Raw genomic sequence first — 21,160 nt, forward strand, 5'->3', positions numbered from 1 at the left:
GGAGTATACTCAAGGGACCTCCAGCTCTCATTCAGACTACCCGACCACCGCAGTGTATTCCAGGCAGAAGTTGCAGCCATAATGGAAGCTACGATAGGGACATACAATATCGGGATACAATTTCACCACTTGTGGGGTGGCACTAACGGGTCATTGCCTCATAGGTAGGCATGCAGAAATGTTAGGAGCGCCATATCGTCGTTGCTGTAGGAGTTGTAAAGAGGATGAAGAGGAGGAAACGGTGGTGCACCTCATTTGCAACTGCCCAGTACTAAGCGGAGCACGGCAGCGCTTTCTGGGAGCTCCATTTCCCGATAATCTGAGCCAGGTTGGGGAGCATGACGTCAAGGACCTGGTAGCTTTCATCAGGTCTTCAAAATGGTTCGAAGAGGAAAGGTAACGGTGCTTTTCGTGGTATCACAACGGGCCTAATACTACTGGCCTAAGTGTGCCCTCGGGCAGCCACCCTAACCTAACCTAACCTATCGATTGGTTATCGGAGTGTTACTAATGTATTATGGGCCTCTTATCGATTTTTTATCTGAGCGTTACCAATTTGTTATCGACGTTATTGATTTGCAAACAGCTAGTCATCGGTTTGTTATGAAACAGTTACCGATACAACTTCAATCTAAAGTTGATGGCACATACATAATAACCCGTCGATAACAAGCCAATAAAAAACCGATTGCCGTACGATAATAATAAGCTTTCGTTTATTTCCTATATCTACTTCGCAGGATCTCAGTATTTTTTATATGCTTGGTGGCATTACAGTTGTCCAAAGAGTACGAATTCCAGTTAACTATAGTCTTGTACTTATGAAGTACGATTTGATATGATCACGGGCAACCTTCTTCCCTTGTTAAGTTGAGGTGGACAGAGCCCACCTGGAGAGGTTTAACTTCATACTTATAACCGGGGTCTCCTCGTGTAAATGAGGTTAGAAACGGGGTTGAAAAATATGAATCACCCATAGATGATGTCATCGCCCACAATGTAGCGGAACGCTCGAAAAAAGTTGATATAATGACTATCAAAAGATCCCACGTTAAACAAGTGAAAACAGTTAGTTAAGCATCAGCCCTCAGTAAAATGAGCGCAAAGTGCCAGAAATGTGAAGAAGCGCAATGTGAGATAACACGTGATAGCACAACAGTGCATGTACATATTTTGTTTACGTACAACTACGAAGCAACAGCGAACAATTGGGCCATGACATTAAAATAGTTAGACATTCTGCAGTTTTTTGCTTATCTTGCGTTATTAGTTGTTTATTTTTGTACATTATGCGGTGTCGCTGCTAAAATTAATTTATCGAATTTCGAAACAGTAAAAGTGCCCGCACACTGAATATGGCTATCTAGCGCCATTAACAGAATTTCAGAATGTATAAATGTACATCGGCAATTCTACATTTAGTTAACTCATCAGCTAAGAAGGTCAATTATAAAATTTGTTTGTCAAAAAAACAAAAGTTAAAACAAATTTTTATACTCAGCGTGCTTTGACCAGAATAGAAGTAGGAATAATGAAGACAAACAAAAAACCGCTGTGATGGCTGAATGGCTATAGCAGTGGCGCCTAAACGTTGCCGATGAAGGAATTTAGCAGTTCCCGAAATGGATCTATACAGCGAGCTTTGGCAGTTGTCTAAAAAATTTGTTTCTTTTATTCTAATTTAATAATTTCTTCAATTAAGAAAAAATTTATCATAACAATAATAATAATAAAGTAATTATTGTTAGTCCTTAAGCTCGATTCAAGCCTGCGATCTCACAAACCAGTAGGCCGATATAACAACAAAAATTGTTAATACATCCCAGAGCACGGGGAAAAAGTGTCAATAAAATATGACACTACAGCATCATTGCCATCAAACATTTCACATCCTCTCTGCAACAGATCGCAGTGCTGTGAATATCAATTGGCAAGGACCAGAATAGAAGTAAAAATAGTTTTTTAGTTTCTTAAACACATTAGGTTAGGTTGCAGCTGCCCTGGTAAGGGAATCTAACACCACGAAGTTCCGTTGTGATATGACATAAAATAACGGTGACGTAGGAAATAGCTACTTAGAAAATCGTTTCGTAACAACGATATAGTTTCGAATGAGACCGGTATCTACCTGGGATAAATCCTCCGGAGATCCAAGTGTGTCGTGACCAAAATATGTTCGCCTAGCTCTGACAAAAGCTGGCCAATTAAGCATAAAGTCACTCGATGATTCCACCTCATCGTCCTCCATACAGCTGCAGCAGGATGGGGTTTCCAGAATATGGAGACTTACCGCATGGATACCCATTGGACAATGATCTATGCAGGAGCAGAACACCGCAGGCCAGCGGAATATCAAAATCCTTACAGCAATTTTTATCCCTTCCAATTGTACCGATGCGAGGTAAGAGATCTGCTTCGATATCAGATCACTACGATCCGGGATCTGGTAATCTTAATCATAAAATAGTTCGATGCAATCGCAAGCGAGGTCAGGCACCCCCAAACCATCTTCGATAGCACTGTAGTTGGACACAAGGTCTTTATAGCCGCTTGGCTATCGGAGTAGATGTTAAATTCCATAACCAGCATTTCATTCACCTCATCCTTAATCGCGTCGGCTTCCGCTTGGAAAACACTGCAGTTATCAGCCAACTTAAACTTGGGCTAATATTTAACTCTGGACAAAAGACCTCCCACCATTTTTTTCGTCTAACTTCGATCCTTTTGGGAATAGGTTGGTCCCCTACACCAGATGAGTCCTCTTCCCTATACCTGTCTAGGGGATATCTGGGCTGAAGGTTGCACAGGGAGCAGTTATCGGCACATAATAGTCTATCCTATAAGGAATAAAGTCGAACCTGGTAAGGAGGCTACAGCGCCCGAAATCAGAAAACTCCTAGCCGATATCACGAAACCTGATATACGACCGGGCCGCGGCCGCCTTTCCCGTGGTACATATTAGATATATGTTTAGGATGCCATTCAATGTCAAGTGGGTGTTGTTCTTAGAGCGTCGCTGATACCAACCAGCACCAGCCGTTGTACTGACACTAATATGGTGGTGGTGCTCGCCGGGTCCATTGCCTTCCAGCAGGCCCCATAGGGCAGAATCGGTTTGATTACCATCTCATAAAGCCAGTGTACTACTCTTTCCAAAGCCGCAGTACAAGGCAGCCGCGGGCTTCTAGGCCCTATCTTCTACATTGCGTCTAGAGGATACTTTTTTTCCAAAAAAATCCTTAGATATTTAACGCTATCAGAAAGTAACAACGCTAACGCTCAACCCTATAACACTCCTAAAAACCTGCGGGGAGTGTCTTTATCGTAACTACAACAACAACACTCAGCCCACCTGCAGAACATCGTGCAAGGTGCTCAGAAATGCGCAACTGACTGGGTTAGCCAGGTCATCTGCGTCGGCAACCACCCGACAGCCTTTGGCTTCAAGCTCCACGTGATGCTCGGAGACTACCAAAATCCATAGCGCACCTACTTTTCGATTATTGACATCCGCTAAATGTGTTATTTCTTTGCAAATTTAGGTAAAATAATATCACTGGAAATATGAGGTATACAATGTAAAATTTCTCGCTTAATATTAAACTGCTCAATTCTGCAGTATCATTTTTCTCTTTTTAGGGTAAATTTATTTATATACAAGGATCTACATATGTACTAGTGTACACAAAGGGAATTTTAGGAAGACTGCGGACACCAAGGATCCTTGCACTCTCTTCTGTTACACGTGTTGGTGGTCAGATGCAATTTAAGTTCAGGAAATTACAATTGTAGCTCGGAAAGTGATGTACAATTGTATTTTTCTGAACTTCAAATAAAAACTCTGAATTACAATTATATTTTCCGAACTTCAAATATAATTCTCTGAACTTAAATTTTAAATTATGATCCTCGATTGCAATTTTCTGAACTTCAATTTAACATTCTGTACTTTAGTTCCTACTTTCTGAACTTGAACTGAAAAGGGTGTAGTTTCTAGATCAATGAGAAGCGACTTAAAAATCTATCGTAACATTCCAAATTTTCCAAATATCTCGGCCCCGGCCACATCCAGAAGCTATTTTCTCTGTTTATTACAAAAATATAAAAATTTTATTATTCCTATTTTCATTGCTTCGTAAAACAACCCATTATGATTTTAATTACTGGAGTGTCAACCTCCTTTTGCTGTTAGTGGCAGACAGTTATCTGGATATAAAAAGATTACAATAATCCAAAACATGAACATTTATATGTGGTGAGTTAATGTTTTATACATGAACAGACAGCTTTAACCACAATACAATTTCGTATTTTGGTATACCTAATGTGCATTGGTTATGCATGCTAAGCTTATCAGTACAAAATATATATTTTTCTACATACCTCAACTTGATCGTTTTCACTGGCATATTCCAGCTGTGTAAATATATTCCATGTGTACCGGCGTCGTACTTCCATGCGCGCCCTATAACGACGATACCAACTCTGAATCAGCAAAGCTGAGCGCAAAGCTAAAATGATACCAAAAATATGAAAATATTAATACGATAAGTCTTCCGGAATAAAGTCAAGGCATAAGCAATAAAATATATCGACTACAGAGTGGAATCTCACCCTATCTAGGCTGCCCTATTTCAGAACTTTTTTCAAAAACGACCTACATATCTCAACATTCACTTAAAGAGCGCCCTATTTCAGAATCTCTTTAATTAACCCTCCAGCTAATGCCAAGTGTATTGAAAAGTGCGCTAACAAATTCCGAGATAGGGCGTTCTTCAACCCAGTTTTGAGATAACTCATTCTTGAGGCAAATTCTGAAATCCAAAAGTTTTCTGTGGTTAGACATTTTCTTAAAGGCAACTGAGATAGGGTGATATTGCACACAGCAGTCGATATTGGATTTTAATAAATTGTCACGCTATTAAAAGAAGCGTAAACTTTTACACAGTAGCTTTGATTCGTGTTAAAATTTGTAAGGCAAACTATAATTCTATGGTATCAGCAATTAAATTTATGTAAATCGATATATAGATAAAAAATATATCCAAAAATTTGTATTTAGCTCAAAAATGCCAAACACGTATTTAGGCCAGGTTTTTCAGTAGTTCGTTAAGCTAAGCTTAAAGTTTGCTTAAACCCTAGTCAAATTTAAATTCCGGTTAAACTACTGAGAAATATTTCAGTCACAGTTTAAGGCCGCCTTTGGGGTACGCTTTTTTATACTGCGACATGGGTTTTATATTATCTAAATAATTTGTAGGTACGACAACAGCTGTTTGATAGCAGTAATGAAGCGTAATTAATCTAAAATATACAAGTAAGGACGGGACTGTCTTCGGCTGTGCCAAAGACTTCATACCTTTCATTAATGGGGCTTTACAATAATCTTATCCCGTTCGTAATCTCCAAATAATTAGTTGTATAAAATAAAAAATATATAGTGAACAGATGTACATACCTAAACGATTTTTAAGATAAATATTAAATACAAAATGGCAAAAAACCCCCTTCTCTGAACGATCGGTTGTATGGTATATATATTATATATAGCTCCGATCGAAATGATTTTTTCATGAAATCTTCTATGATATATTAGAATAAATATCAACAAGTTTAACGTTTTTACATTGGAAATTAAGGGAGAAAACGCCAAAAATCTTTCTATCTGAACGATCGGTTGTATGGGATATATATAGTATATATAGCTCCGATCAAAGTGATTTTTTCAGAAAATCTTCTATGATATATTAAAATATATATCACCGAGTTTCACGTTCATACTTTCTAAATTAAGGAAGAAATGGCCAAAAAACTTTCTATCTGAACGATCGGTTGTATGGGGTATAACTATATATAGCTCCGATCAAAGTGATTTTTTCAGGATATCTTCTATGATATATTAGAATATATATCACCGAGTTTCACGTTTATACTTTCTAAATGGCGTCAGGAATGACCAAAATCGTCTTATCTGAACGATCGGTTGTATGGGAGATATATGTTATAGTGGTCCGATCCTACCGGATCCGACAAATGTCTAATATAATAAAAAAATACATCCTTGTGCCAAATTTTATTGAGATATCTCTAAATTTGAGGGACTAGTTTGCGTTCAAACAGACAGACGGGCGGACGGACAGACGGACATGGCTATATGAACTCAGTTCGTTGCCCTGATTAATTCGGTATACTTAATGGTGAGTGATGGGAATGAAAAATTAGATGAGCTAGCTAGAAAGAGCACATCCCTCAAAGCTTGCTCCGTAGACGTTAGATTGACCGATGTTAAGAAAATGTGAGAGTGTGTAGGTCTTAAACCTTGGGGAAGGCGATTTATTCGCCACTACTTCGCATGTGCATTTCTCTGCGTGCTCTTTCAGAATGCATCAATTGCTCACAGCAGTCAAACGACCTATTTGTCTGTACATTCAGGGAACTGAATTTCTAATTCAAGGCTCCTTTCCAAAAACTCTGTGTACAGAGAGTATTTCGCCGTGAAAACAAGGGGAGAGAAAAATTACGTGTAGTGCTCTTTCCACTTCGACGGGACAGTGTAGACAGAAATGATCCTTCTCTATTCCAAGCTTATGTAGATATTGCTTGAAACCGCCGTACCCGCTCAATATCTATGTGCCGTGTTTTCGCTCGTACCATTACGCTATATTCCAAACTAGCATGAATGTCCAGCCCCCTTTTCTCAATTCTTCATACTGTTCTTGACACCCAACTATTGTTCGTGACCTTGTCCTTTTCCTAACATCGTCAGATGGTCGGCTGATTCCATACACATCGGCCATTTCACCTGAGAGTAGATCTTTTGGGATTTTCCTGGATAAAACATGGCTCGCCTCGTCGGACCACGTCCGATAAGTACATGCTAATTGTATAGTAGTAATATAGTAGGGTGCTAGTATATCTTTTTGGTGGGCCATTTTAGATCTGTGCCAAACTGGTGCTGCATATAATATTATCGAGGTGGTCACGTTAGATAATAGCCGACGGGTAGCTGCGCCTGTGCATTGGGGCGTTAGGGATCCACTAACTCTAAAAACTTTCTCCCCCACCCCCCTGAAGTGCTCCTTAAAAGTTGGAGTTTTGAGTCAATGTTTACTCCTAGATATTTCAAGAAAGGCTTCGAATTTGTTTGATAATCTCCTATGGCTAGGTTACGGGGTGTCAAGCCGTATACTAAGATTTCCCCAAATGGGCGGGCTACCATCCTAATGGTGCTTGTTACTGAAACGCACCGAATCAATATCCAAGGACCATCAACATAGATAGCACCCCCCAAAACCGTCGGCGAGTGTCCTTATCGCCACAAAAACAACAACCACTTTTTAATCTTTTTCATTATGGTGTAACAACTTTATCAAATTTAGCAGCAATAGAATAAACAAGTAAGGAGGGCTAAGTTCGGGGGTAACCGAAAATTACATACTCAGTGACTCAGTACCTATGGAGACAAAATAAGGGAAATTCACCATGTAGGAAAATGAACCTAGGGTAACCCCGGAATGTGTTCGCATGACATTTGTATCAAATGGAAGGTATGAAAGAGTATTTTAAGAGGGAGTGGGCCATAGTTCAATAGGTGGACGCCATTTAGGGATATCGCCATAAAGGAGGACCAGGGCTGACTCTATAATTTGTTTGTACGATATGGGTATCAAATGAAAGCTGTTAATGAGTATTTTAAAAGGGCGTGGGCCTTAGTTTTATAGGTGGACGCCTTTTCGAGATATTGCCATAAAGTTGGACCAGGGGTGACTCTAGAATTTGTTTGTACGATATGGGTATCAAATGAAAGGTGTTAATGAGTATTTTAAAAGGGCGTGGGACTTAGTTATATATCGCCATAAAGGTGGACCAGGACTGACTCTAGAATTTGTTTGTACGATAAGGGTATCAAGTGAAAGGTGTTAATGAGTATTTTAAAAGGGCGTGGGCCTTAGTTCTATCTTTTCGAGATATTGCCATAAAGGTGGACCAGGGGTGACTCTACAATTTGTTTGTACGATATCGGTATCAAATGAAAGGTGTTAATGAGTATTTTAACAAGTAAGGAAGGTTAAGTTCGGGTGTAACCGAACATTATATACTCAGTTGAGAGCTATGGTGACAACATAAGGGAAAATAACCATGTAGGAAAATGAACCGAGGGAAACCCTGGAATGTGTTTGTATGACATGTGTATCAAATGAAAGGCATTAAAGAGTATTTTATGAGGGAGTGGGCCATAGTTCTATAGGTGGACGCCATTTAGGGATATAGCCATAAAGGTGGATCAGGTTGACTATAGAATGCGTTTGTACGATATGGGTATCAAATGAAAGGTGTTAACGAGTATTTTAAAAGGGAGTAATCCTTAGTTCCATAGGTGGACCCCGTTTCGAGATACCACCATAAAGGTGGACCAGGGGTGACCCTAGAATTTGTTTGTACAATATGGGTATCAAAAGAAAGGTGTTAATGAGTATTTTAAAAGGGAGTAATCCTTAGTTCCATAGGTGGACGCCGTTTCGAGATATCGCCATAAAGGTGGACCAGGGGTGACCCTAGAATTTGTTTGTACAATATGGGTATCAAAAGAAAGGTTTTAATGAGTATTTTAAAAGGGAGTGCGCCTTAGTTCTATAGGTGGACGCCGTTTCGAAATATCGCCATAAAGGTGGACCAGGGTGACTCTAGAATGTGTTTGTACGATATGGGTATCAAATTAAAGGTATTAATGAGAGTTTTAAAAGGGAGTGGTGGTAGTTGTATATGTGAAGGCGTTTTCCAGATCGCGACCAAAATGTGGACCCGGGTGACACAGAACATCATCTGTTGGATACCGCTAATTTATTTATATATGTAATACCTGCCAAGATTTTAAGGGTTTTTTATTTCGCCCTGCGGAACTTTTTCATTTTCTTCTACTTAATATGGTAGGTGTCACAACCATTTTATAAAGTTTTTTCTAAAGTTATATTTCGTGTCAATAAACCAATCCAATTACCTCACCATGTTTCATCCCTTTTTTCGTATTTGGTATAGAATTATGGCTTTTTTTCATTTTTCGTAATTTTCGATATCGAAAAAGTGGGCGTCGTCATTGTCGGATTTCGTTCATTTTTCATAGCAAAATAAAGTGAGTTCAAGTAAGTACGTGAACTAAGTTCATTAAAGATATGTCGATTTTTGCTCAAGTTATCGTGTTAGCGGCCATGCGGAAGGACAGACGAACGACTGTGTATAAAAACTGGGCGTGGCATAAACCGATTTCGCCCGTTTTCACAGGAAACAGTTAACATCATAAAATCTATGCCCGTACCAAATTTCAAAAGGATTGGTTAATTTTTGCTCGTCTTATGGCGTTAAAAGTATCCTAGACAAATTTAATGAAAAAGGGCGGAGCCACGCCCATTTTGAAATTTTCTTTTATTTTTGTATTTTGTTGCACCATGTCATTACTGGAGTTGAATGTTGACATAATCTACTTATACACTGTAAAGATATTAAATTTTTTGTTAAAATTTTACTTTAAAAAAAAAAATTTTTTAAAAGTGGGCGTGGTCCTTCTCCGATTTTGCTAATTTTTATTAGGCGTACATACAGTAATAGGAGTAACGTTCCTGCCAAATTTCATCATGATATCTTCAACGACTGACAAATTACAGCTTGCAAAATTTTAAATTACCTTCTTTTAAAAGTGGGCGTTGCCACGCCCATTGTCCAAAATTTTACTAATTTTCTATTCTACGTCATAAGTTCAACTCATCTACCAAGTTTCGTCGCTTTATCTGTCTTTGGTAATGAATTATCGCACTTTTTCGGTTTTACGAAATTTTCGATATCGGAAAAGTGGGCGTGGTTATAGTCCGATATTGTTCATTTTAAATAGTGATCTGAGATGAGTACTCAGGAATCTACATACCAAATTTCATCAAGTTACCTCAAAATTTACTCAAGTTATCGTGTTAACGGCCATGCGGAAGGACAGACGGACGACTGTGTATAAAAACTGGGCGTGGCATCAACCGATTTCGCCCGGTTTCACAGAAAACAGTTAACATCATAAAATCTATGCCCCTACCAAATTTCAAAAGGATTGGTTAATTTTTGCTCGACTTATGGCGTTAAAAGTATCCTAGACAAATTAAATGAAAAAGGGCGGAGCCACGCCCATTTTGAAATTTTCTTTTATTTTTGTATTTTGTTGCACCATGTCATTACTGGAGTTGAATGTTGACATAATCTACTTATACACTGTAAAGATATTAAATTTTTTGTTAAAATTTTACTTAAAAAAAAAAAATTTTTTAAAAGTGGGCGTGGTCCTTCTCCGATTTTGCTAATTTTTATTAGGCGTACATACAGTAATAGGAGTAACGTTCCTGCCAAATTTCATCATGATATCTTCAAAGACTGACAAATTACAGCTTGCAAAAATTATAAATTACCTTCTTTTAAAAGTGGGCGGTGCCACGCCCATTGTCCAAAATTTTACTAATTTTCTATTCTGCGCCATAAATTCAACTCATCCACCAAGTTTCGTCGCTTTATCTGTCTTTGGTAATGAATTATCGCACTTTTTCGGTTTTACGAAATTTTCGATATCGAAAAAGTGGGCGTGGTTATGGTCCGATATCGTTCATTTTAAATAGCGATCTGAGATGAGTGCTCAGGAACCTACGTACCAAATTTCATCAAGTTACCTCAAAATTTACTCAAGTTATCGTGTTAACGGACGGACGGACGGACGGACGGACGGACATGGCTCAATCAAATTTTTTTTCGATCCTGATTATTTTGATATATGGAAGTCTATATCTATCTCGATTCCTTTATATATGTACAACCAACCGTTATCCAATCAAACTTAATATACTCTGTGAGCTCTGCTCAACTGAGTATAAAAAGGATTGGGCCTTAGTTCTATAGGTGGACGCCTTTTCGGGATATCGCCATAAAGGTGGATCAGGGGTGACTCTAGAATTTGTTTGTACAATATGGGTATCAAACGAAAGGTGATAATGAGTATTTTAAAAGGGAGTGGGCCTTATGTCTTTCGAGATATCGCCATAAAGGTGGACCAGGGGTAACTCTATAATGTGTTTGTAAGATATGGGTATCAAATTAAAGGTATTAATGAAGGTTTTAAAAGGGAGTGGTGGTAGATGTATATGTGAAGGCGTTTTCGAGTTATCGACCAAAATGTGGGCAAAGGTGACCCAGAACATCATCTGCCGGGTACCGCTAATTTATTTATATATGTAATACCACGAACAGTATTCCTGCTAAGATTCCAAGGGCTTTTGAATTCGCCCTGCAGAACTTTTTCATTTTCTTCTACTTAATATGGTAGGTGTTCACACCCATTTAACAAAGTTTTTCTCTAAAGTTATATTTTGCGTCAATAAACCAATCCAATTATCATGTTTCATCCCTTTTTTCCTATTTGGTATAGAATTATGGAATTTTTTCATTTTTCATAATTTTCGATATCGAAAAAGTGGGCGTGGTCATAGTCGGATTTCGGCCATTTTTTATACCAATACAAAGTGATTTCAGATAATTACGTGAACTGAGTTTAGTAAAGATATATCGATTTTTGCTCAAGTTTTCGTGTTAAAGGCCGAGCGGAAGGACAGACAGTCGACTGTGTATAAAAACTGGGCGTGGCTTCAACCGATTTCGCCCTTTTTCACAGAAAACAATTACCGTCCTAGAATATAAGCCCCTACCAAATTTCACAAAGATTGGTAAATTTTTGTTCGACTTATGGCATTAAAAGTATCCTAGACAAATTAAGTGATAAAGGGCGGAGCCACGCCCATTTTGAAATTTACTTTCATTTTTGTATTTTGTTGCACCATATCATTGCTGTAGTTAAATGTTGACATAATTTACTTATATATTGTAAAGATATTAACTTTTTTTTTTAAAATTGACTTTAAAAAAATTTGTCTTTAAGTGGGCGTGGTCGTTCTCCGATTTTGCTAATTTCTATAAAGAATACATATAGTAATAGGAGTAATGTTCCTGCCAAATTTCATCATGATATCTTCAACTACTGCCAAATTGCAGCTTGCAAAACTTCTAAATTACCTTCTTTTAAAAGTGGGCGGTGCCACGCCCATTGTCCAAGATTTTACTAATTTTCTATTTTGCGTCATAAACTCAACTCACCTACCAAGTTTCATCACTTTATCCGTCTTTGGTAAGGAATTATCGCACTTTTTCGATTTTTCGAAATTTTCGATATCGAAAAAGTGGGCGTGGTTATAGTCCGATGTCGTTCATTTTAAATAGCGATCTGAGATGAGTGCCCAGGAACCCAGATACCAAATTTCATCAGGATACCTCAATATTTACTGAAGTTATCGTGTTAACGGACGGACGGACATGGCTTAATCAAATTTTTTTTCGATGCTGATGATTTTGATATATGGAAGTCTATATCTATCTCGATTCCTTTATAGCTGTACAACCAACCGTTATCCAATCAAAGTTAATATACTCTGTGAGCTCTGCTCAACTGAGTAGAAAAATAACTTCAAGACTATCACCTAGCTAGCTTAAAATTATTATTCCGCTAAATTAATCCTACTTTATGGACAATAAAAGATTACTAACGCTCGCTGTAATAGCAATATTTATTTATTCATGCTTTTACACAATTTCGACTTCAGTATTTGAAAAGCATGAAAAGTGCAAACTAAGCGTGATTAGCAAGCTTGACGGTCCGTACAATGCTCTTGTTGATAAGTTCTTCGTCTCTTTACACAATAAGTTGTACGAAGCATTAAATTAAGTTCTTTTTTTACTTAACATTACAAGGATAATTGAAATTTGAACGCATGAAGAACCATCACACTCACCAGATCTGCTTGGCACGTGCAAAACCTTGCAACAAGCGAAAGAGTGCATCACACAGCCTGGGCAGACGAGGAGTGGTGGAAAGCGCAAACAAAGTGAAGAATGGCTTCTCTTAGAAAAGTTGTGTATTTTAAGGATGATTATAAAAGATTTGTTGTTGGTGTATTACTGCATAGTTACAGTTGGTAGTGCCACCTTTCACACGGCTGTCTTGAGCACTTAACGAATTAATTATAGACAAATTCCTTTTGTTAACTACTTTTGAAATTATATTGCATGCATCCGTCTTTTGTAGGAGTGCTGGGCATAATTGAATTTATGTGTAAAAATTAATGGAAATACATCTCGAAGTTAATACAGTTTCTCTATGTTTTACTTAAGGGATAAGATAAGTTAAGGATAAAAAAGGGCTATATTTATATATATATACTAAATTTAATTTTCGTAAATATGAAAAATAAAAATCACTGTGTTATATGCCAGAGCTGAAGTTATTCCAAATTTGACTGCAATTACAAATGACATGAAGCAAATATTGCAACCCGTTTATGTTATTTTAATTGTAGTGCAAAATGTGTAATCACTTCAGAGTAGTTGATTGCAATCACTTTTACGCTACAATCATTGACTACAACTAATACCATATGTATTTTTCTGCTGCGCGTGTGTTTGTGACTCAACTCCTCCCAAAGAACTGGAACGATTTTGATTAAACTTTGTGTGTTCGACTGGGTTTTAGGATTATTTAGATTAAGAATTTAGTCCATTTTTTTCTTATCTTTCCGATATAATCTAAAAAAAATGTACGATTTCTGCGATTTGCTTGAAGTTTGCTACAGGCGTACTTCTCTGACCAGCTTGTTATTTTAGAAAATTTTCTTACCGGGAAGTAGGCCAGAGTTCTGCCTCTTCCAAAATCTCTAATTTATAGTACGATTTACTTCAGTGGTACAAGGGAAACTTTTTGGTCAAATTAAGAAACGTTTCATTCCTGGAAGTGAACCAGGTGCCGATGTTTTCTAAAAAATCGCATTTATGGGCCTATTTGCTTGAAATTTGGTGCAGGGGTACATTGGCCAGCTTATAATTTGAAAAACTTTACTTGCCGGAAAGTGGTACAGGGCCTAACCTATTGTGATAAATTGGGTTAAGAAGAAACAGAGGGGAAGATGAAGATAAGTAGAGAGAGGATGAGAGAGTAGAAAGGAAGTGGGAGTAGAAACGGAGAAAGTGCGAGGTAAAGATAGGAAGCAAGAGAATTGACACATTGATGAGTGAAATGTGGCAGTATAAAAAAAGAGAAAATTCGAGGAAGTAAAAGCGAGAAGATACGGAGGAGAAAGAGACATCAAACATAGAGAGGGGGAGGGCGAGGCACGAAGAAAAATTTGTTTTCCAGAAGCACCACTATGACAAATGCCTATGTTTACTGGAAAAGAAGATAGTCGGTCAGGCGAAGCATGTATTCAATGTTTGATAAATATATTCCATATAAGAAAAATTTAAATCAGAGAGGAAGAGGGAGTGAAAGTAAAAGAGGAAGTAGTAGTAAATATGGAAGTATGAGAGGGAGCGATAGGAGGTCTAGGAATGGGAATGGGATTGTTAGTGTGAGTGGTAATGAGTTTGGGAGAGGAAATGGGAAGGAGATAAACGGAATAAAGGATGGATAAGGATAAGAAGAGCAAGTAAGGACGATACTGTCTTCGGCTGACCTTATACCTCTCTTGAGTAAACTGAACAATAATCAGAAAAAATTCATAAAATCTGGAAAATCAGTTGTCTCGGATATACATATGTATGTAGCCGAGTCCAAACAGGGTCCACAACAAAGCGAAAATCAAAAGTGGTCAGACCTTATTTCTATCACTTGGAATTAAAGGTCAAATATGTAAATGAAAGAACGGAGTTTTTATAAATTGACTCTACCCTTATTCTTGTGTCGTCTCCGTTACCAAAATCCTAAAAAAATAAGCAAACGTGTACTTGAAATTTAAAAGGCTCTCAATTGTTAATATATTATATGTACTTTTTTATAAAAATAAAATAATTTTTCCCGGAAAGTTCTTTCATTGATTAATCCATATAAGTTATAGGCCAAACTTTATTTCTCTCTAGCCTATGAACAAAAATTATATGTTGTCAGAAAGCTGGTATTTTTCCGCTTTCAGCTAGACAAAACTTGTAAATGTGATTCTTAGCGATTTTAGAGAAATCTTACAAAATATAACGAACATTTAAATTGTCGTAAATCTGTTTTATTTTGTATGATGGGGTTTTCTTAGTTTTTGTTCTTCAAGTTTATGCTTTATTATACTCAGTTGAGCAGAGCTCACAGAGTATATTAAGTTTGATTGGATAACGGTTGGTTGTACATATATAAAGGAATCGAGATAGATATAGACTTCCATATATCAAAATAATCAGGATCGAAAAAAAATTTGATTGAGCCATGTCCGTCCGACCGTCCGTCCGTCCGTTAACACGATAACTTGAGTAAATTTTGAGGTATCTTGATGAAATTTGGTATGTAGGTTCCTGAGCACTCATCTCAGATCGCTATTTAAAATGAACGAAATCGGACTATAACCACGCCCCTTTTTCGATATCGAAAATTTCGAAAAACCGAAAAAGTGCGATAATTCATTACAAAAGACAGATAAAGCGACGAAACTTGGTAGATGAGTTGAACTTATGACGCAGAATAGAAAATTAGTAAAATTTTGGACAATGGGCGTGGCACCGCCCACTTTTAAAAGAAGGTAATTTAAAACAATTATTTCTTCAAACTGGCTCTAGGTCAATAAATTAAACAAGTTGTTGTTGTTTTTGTTCCAATATATTTCGATCTCCAACGGAGATCGTCATCGGGGACTACAATAATAAATAAATAAACACTTTATTTTACACAATTTATCACAGGCAAATTTATATATATGTATGTATAAACATATTAGCATTACTGCAAACATACATACATTAGTTCAGATGTTAGGTGGGCAGCGTCTGTTCGAGATGCTGTTGTTGAACTGATTTTCGCGAGTCAAGTAAGTGGCGGTAGATATGTGCACACATTTCAGAGTCTTTCTTGCAGTTCAATCTTTTGTTCTCGTCCGTGTCTATTATGTGGAGCATCTCCAAAGTAAAGCGTTTGTTGTAATGCTGTTCTTGCTGTAGTATGCTCACAGCGTCAAAGTCTGGTTTATGTCCGCTCTCCGCACAGTGGGCCACAAGTGCTGTTTTATGTGTATTGCTTGATTGTAAACATTTGATGTCAGATCGGTGCCCTGCTATTCTTGTTTTTAACTTATTTTTCGTTGTGCCAACATATTCTTTCGCCCAAATGTTATCTCCGTCTCCTGCACATGGTATCTTGTATACAATATTGTTTTTCTTCATCGTTTCTAATTTACTTTTCATATTCTTGAAAAATATTTGGTTTGTGTACGCCGGTTTGTGTGCAATTCCGATTATTTCTTTATCATAAATATTTGAGCATTGTAATCTTTCGGAAAAGCCAGGTATATATATAATAGATTTATATGTGATCGGTTTTTTACCTTCGATTTTTGATTTGGTACCCTTATGATGCGTGTTTATCAACCTACTACCAACGCATCATAAGGGTACCAAATCAAAAATCGAAGGTATAAAACCGATCACATATAAATCTATTATATATATACCTGGCTTTTCCGAAAGATTACAATGCTCAAATATTTATGATAAAGAAATAATCGGAATTGCACACAAACCGGCGTACACAAACCAAATATTTTTCAAGAATATGAAAAGTAAATTAGAAACGATGAAGAAAAACAATATTGTATACAAGATACCATGTGCAGGAGACGGAGATAACATTTGGGCGAAAGAATATGTTGGCACAACGAAAAATAAGTTAAAAACAAGAATAGCAGGGCACCGATCTGACATCAAATGTTTACAATCAAGCAATACACATAAAACAGCACTTGCGGCCCACTGTGCGGAGAGCGGACATAAACCAGACTTTGACGCTGTGAGCATACTACAGCAAGAACAGCATTACAACAAACGCTTTACTTTGGAGGTGCTCCACATAATAGACACGGACGAGAACAAAAGATTGAACTACAAGAAAGACTCTGAAATGTGTGCACATATCTACCGCCACTTACTTGACTCGCGAAAATCAGTTCAACAACAGCATCTCGAACAGACGCTGCCCACCTAACATCTGAACTAATGTATGTATGTTTGCAGTAATGCTAATATGTTTATACATACATATATATAAATTTGCCTGTGATAAATTGTGTAAAATAAAGTGTTTATTTATTTATTATTGTAGTCCCCGATGACGATCTCCGTTGGAGATCGAAATATATTGGAACAAAAACAACAACAACTTGTTTAATTTATTGACCTAGAGCCAGTTTGAAGAAATAATTGTTAAATTTAAAGGTCGCCAAAAATCAAAATTTGGTAATTTAAAACTTTTGCAAGCTGTAATTTGGCAGTCGTTTAAGATATCATGATGAAATTTGGCAGGAACGTTAGTCTTATTACTATATGTGCGCTTAATAAAAATTAGTAAAATCAAAGAAGGACCACGCCCACTTTAAAAAAAAAATTTTTTTTAAAGTAAAATTTTAACAAAAAATGTAATATCTTTACAGTATATAAGTAAATTATGTCAACATTCAACTCCAGTAATGATGTGGTGCAACAAAATACAAAAATAAAAGGAAATTTCAAAAAAGGTGGATCAGGGTTGACTCTAGAATGCGTTTGTACGATATGGGTATGAAATGAAAGGTGTTAATGAGTATTTTAAAAGGGAGTAATCCTTAGTTCCATAGGTGGACGCCGTGTCGAGATATCGCCATAAAGGTGGACCAGGGGTGACCCTAGAATTTGTTTGTACAATATGGGCATCAAACGAATGGTGTTAATGAGTATTTTAAAAGGAAGTGGGCCTTAGTTCTATAGGTGGATGCCGTTTCGAAATATCGCCATAAAAGTGGACCAGGGGTGACTCTAGAATGTGTTTGTACGATATGGGTGTCAAATTAAAGGTATTAATGAGGGTTTTAAAAGCGAGTGGTGGTTGTTGTATAGGTGGTCGCCTTTTCGAGATATCGCCATAAAGGTGGACCAGGGGTGACTCTAGAATTCGTTTGTGCAATATGGCTCCGCCCTTTTTCATTTAATTTGTCTAGGATACTTTTAACGCCATAAGTCGAACAAAAATTAACAAATCCTTTTTAAATTTGGTACGGGCATAGATTTTATGACGTTAACTGTTTTCTGTGAAAATGGGCGGAATCGGTTGATGCCACGCCCAGTTTTTATACACAGTCGTCCGTCTGTCCTTCCGCATGGCCGTTTACACGATAACTTGAGCAAAAATCGACATATCTTTAATGAACTTAGTTCACGTGCTTACTTGAACTCACTTTATCTTGGTACGAAAAATGAACGAAATCCGACTATGACCACGCCCACTTTTTCGATATCGAAAATTACGAAAAATGAAAAAAATGCCATAAATCTATACCAAATACGAAAAAAGGGATGAAACATGGTAAGGTAATTGGATTGTTTTATTGACGGGAAATATAACTTTAGAAAAAATTTTATAAAATGGTTGTGACACCTACCATATTATATAGAAGAAAATGAAAACTTCTGCAGGGCGAAATAAAAAACCCTTAAAATCTTGGCAGGTATTACATATATAAATAAATTGGCGGTATCCAACAGATAATGTTCTGGGTCACCCTGGTCCACATTTTGGTCGATATCTGGAAAACGCCGTCACATATACAACTACCCCCACTCCCTTTTAAAACTCTCATTAATGCCTTTAATTTGATACCCATATCGTACAAACTCATTCTAGAGTCACCCCTGGTCCACCTTTATGGCGATATCTCGAAAAGGCGTCCACCTATAGAACTAAGCCCCACGCCCTTTTAAAATACTCATTAACACCTTTCATTTGATACCCATATCGTACAAACATATTCTAAAGTCACCCCTGGTTCACCTTTATGGCGATATCTCGAAAAAGCGAACACCTATAGAACGAAGGCCCACTCCCTTTTAAAAATACTCATTAACACCTTTCATTTGATACCCATATCGCACAAACAAAGTCTAGAGTCACCCCTGGTCCGCCTTTATTGCGATACCTCGAAAAGGCGTCCACCTATAGAACTAAGGCCCACTCCCTTTTAATATACTCATTAACTCCTTTCGTTTGATACCCATATTGCACAAACGAATTCTAGAGTCACCCCTGGTCCACCTTTATGGCGATATCTCGAAAAGGCGACCACCTATACAACAACCACCACTCGCTTTTAAAACCCTCATTAATACCTTTAATTTGACACCCATATCGTACAAACACATTCTAGAGTCACCCCTGGTCCACTTTTATGGCGATATTTCGAAACGGCATCCACCTATAGAACTAAGGCCCACTTCCTTTTAAAATACTCATTAACACCATTCGTTTGATGCCCATATTGTACAAACAAATTCTAGGGTCACCCCTGGTCCACCTTTATGGCGATATCTCGACACGGCGTCCACCTATGGAACTAAGGATTACTCCCTTTTAAAATACTCATTAACACCTTTCATTTCATACCCATATCGTACAAACGCATTCTAGAGTCAACCCTGATCCACCTTTATGGCTATATCCCTAAATGGCGTCCACCTATAGAACTATGGCCCACTCCCTCATAAAATACTCTTTAATGCCTTTCATTTGATACGCATGTCATACAAACACATTCCAGGGTTTCCCTCGGTTCATTTTCCTACATGGTTATTTTCCCTTATGTTGTCCCCATAGCTCTCAACTGAGTATGTAATGTTCGGTTACACCCGAACTTAACCTTCCTTACTTGTTTTCTTTCATTTTTTAGGTATTTGTGTCAATGAATCTGATATTTGTACCACTTTAGAAGCACAAAAACGTACTCTACTGAATGAGCTACAAATTGATCGAAGAATAAACGGATGGAAAGTTATATGCCGGTATATGTATCCGCTTATGAAAAGGTATTTTGGCCCCTAATCCCGGATTTTGAAGGCGTATTTCAAATTCCGCATAGCAGATTTTGCTTACTCGACTAGGCCTAAAACTTGGTATATGTCTCGCAAAGAATATATCTTCAATGTCTTATAGTGTTATTTAGAAAAAATTTTCGGTCCAGTTATGTCGCGTCCGTCACCGTACTTTAGCTTATACCCAGCATTTTGAAAAGATATTTCAGATTCCGTGAATCAACGGACATAGCGCCTTCTTTCAATTTCAGTGTCTCATTTAAGGAATATAAAATTTCGCCCTAGCTTCGCTAAATTTTGCATACTATAAGAAACGTTCTAATTTTCGCTGAGTCCGTTGCTCATGTTTTCTTTTATGCAGGTTGAAATACGTGCGAATTGCACGCCCGTTACCCAGATCTTGCCCATATATTATGTATATAACATCAATAATAGTACGGAAATAGGAGTCAGCAGTAAATATAATGTATGAAGTGGCCTATGTAGTTTACTATATATCACAGTGACACTTACTGATATTACTAGTTATATTGACTAGTTTGCGTTCACAGACAAACAAAACATGGCTAAATCAACTCAGCTTGGCATTTCGGCATACTTATTGGAACTATCTCTTTTCCTTTAACCTAGAATTTTCGAGACTCGGACCAAAGTTAATATATCATTTCTTACAAGATTTACGCATTTATTGTAAAGTCTTAAGACGTTTATGGTTCCTTGGTTTCTTATATAAAATTTAAAAGATCTGCAAGGTTCAATTTATTTTTAGCTTCTTCTAAACCAGAACCTGTGTCTTGTTAAACGACCAAAGACCGAAATACACTTTTTAATCGCAAAAGCTCTGAAATGGTGTATCGAACTGATGAAACCTATGAACTAGGGACCACGCGTACTCAATAGATCCATTATTTATTAGCAATTTCAAAAACTGCTTCGTATAAGGGCCCAGTCGTTGAATTATGACTTCCAAGAACGGAATACTTCTACCGTAATGTTGTTTAATTGTTATCGTGCTAAACGTGAATTAATAAGTGGTATCGTATTTTGGTATTGTGAGATCAGTGATCTAAAATTGTCAACCATAAAGATTTTTCTATATCAAGAAAGCTTTCAAGTAGTCTCCGATTTTTTTTTTAAATATTATAAAACAAAAAAATTCATAGAAGAAAAGAACTCATGCATATTGTTAAAGTAATTTTTACCCTAATTCCAAATGTAGAAGCTCTCTATT

The 21,160-nt window shown here is 37.2% G+C and overlaps 1 protein-coding gene across 10 annotated transcripts in view; it reads right to left on the minus strand.

Annotated features, from left to right (window-relative positions):
* rdgC (retinal degeneration C) overlaps positions 1–21,160 on the minus strand; it is a 524,170-nt gene that overhangs the window by 83,080 nt on the left and 419,930 nt on the right. For all 10 annotated transcript variants that reach the window (XM_067787748.1, XM_067787743.1, XM_067787747.1 and 7 more), the window contains one exon: positions 4,384–4,511. In XM_067787748.1, the coding sequence (XP_067643849.1) occupies positions 4,384–4,511 (128 nt within the window). The remainder of the gene's footprint in view (positions 1–4,383; positions 4,512–21,160) is intronic.

The sequence above is a fragment of the Eurosta solidaginis genome, chromosome 5 (assembly GCF_040869045.1).
Source record: "Eurosta solidaginis isolate ZX-2024a chromosome 5, ASM4086904v1, whole genome shotgun sequence".
NCBI lineage: Eukaryota > Metazoa > Arthropoda > Insecta > Diptera > Tephritidae > Eurosta > Eurosta solidaginis.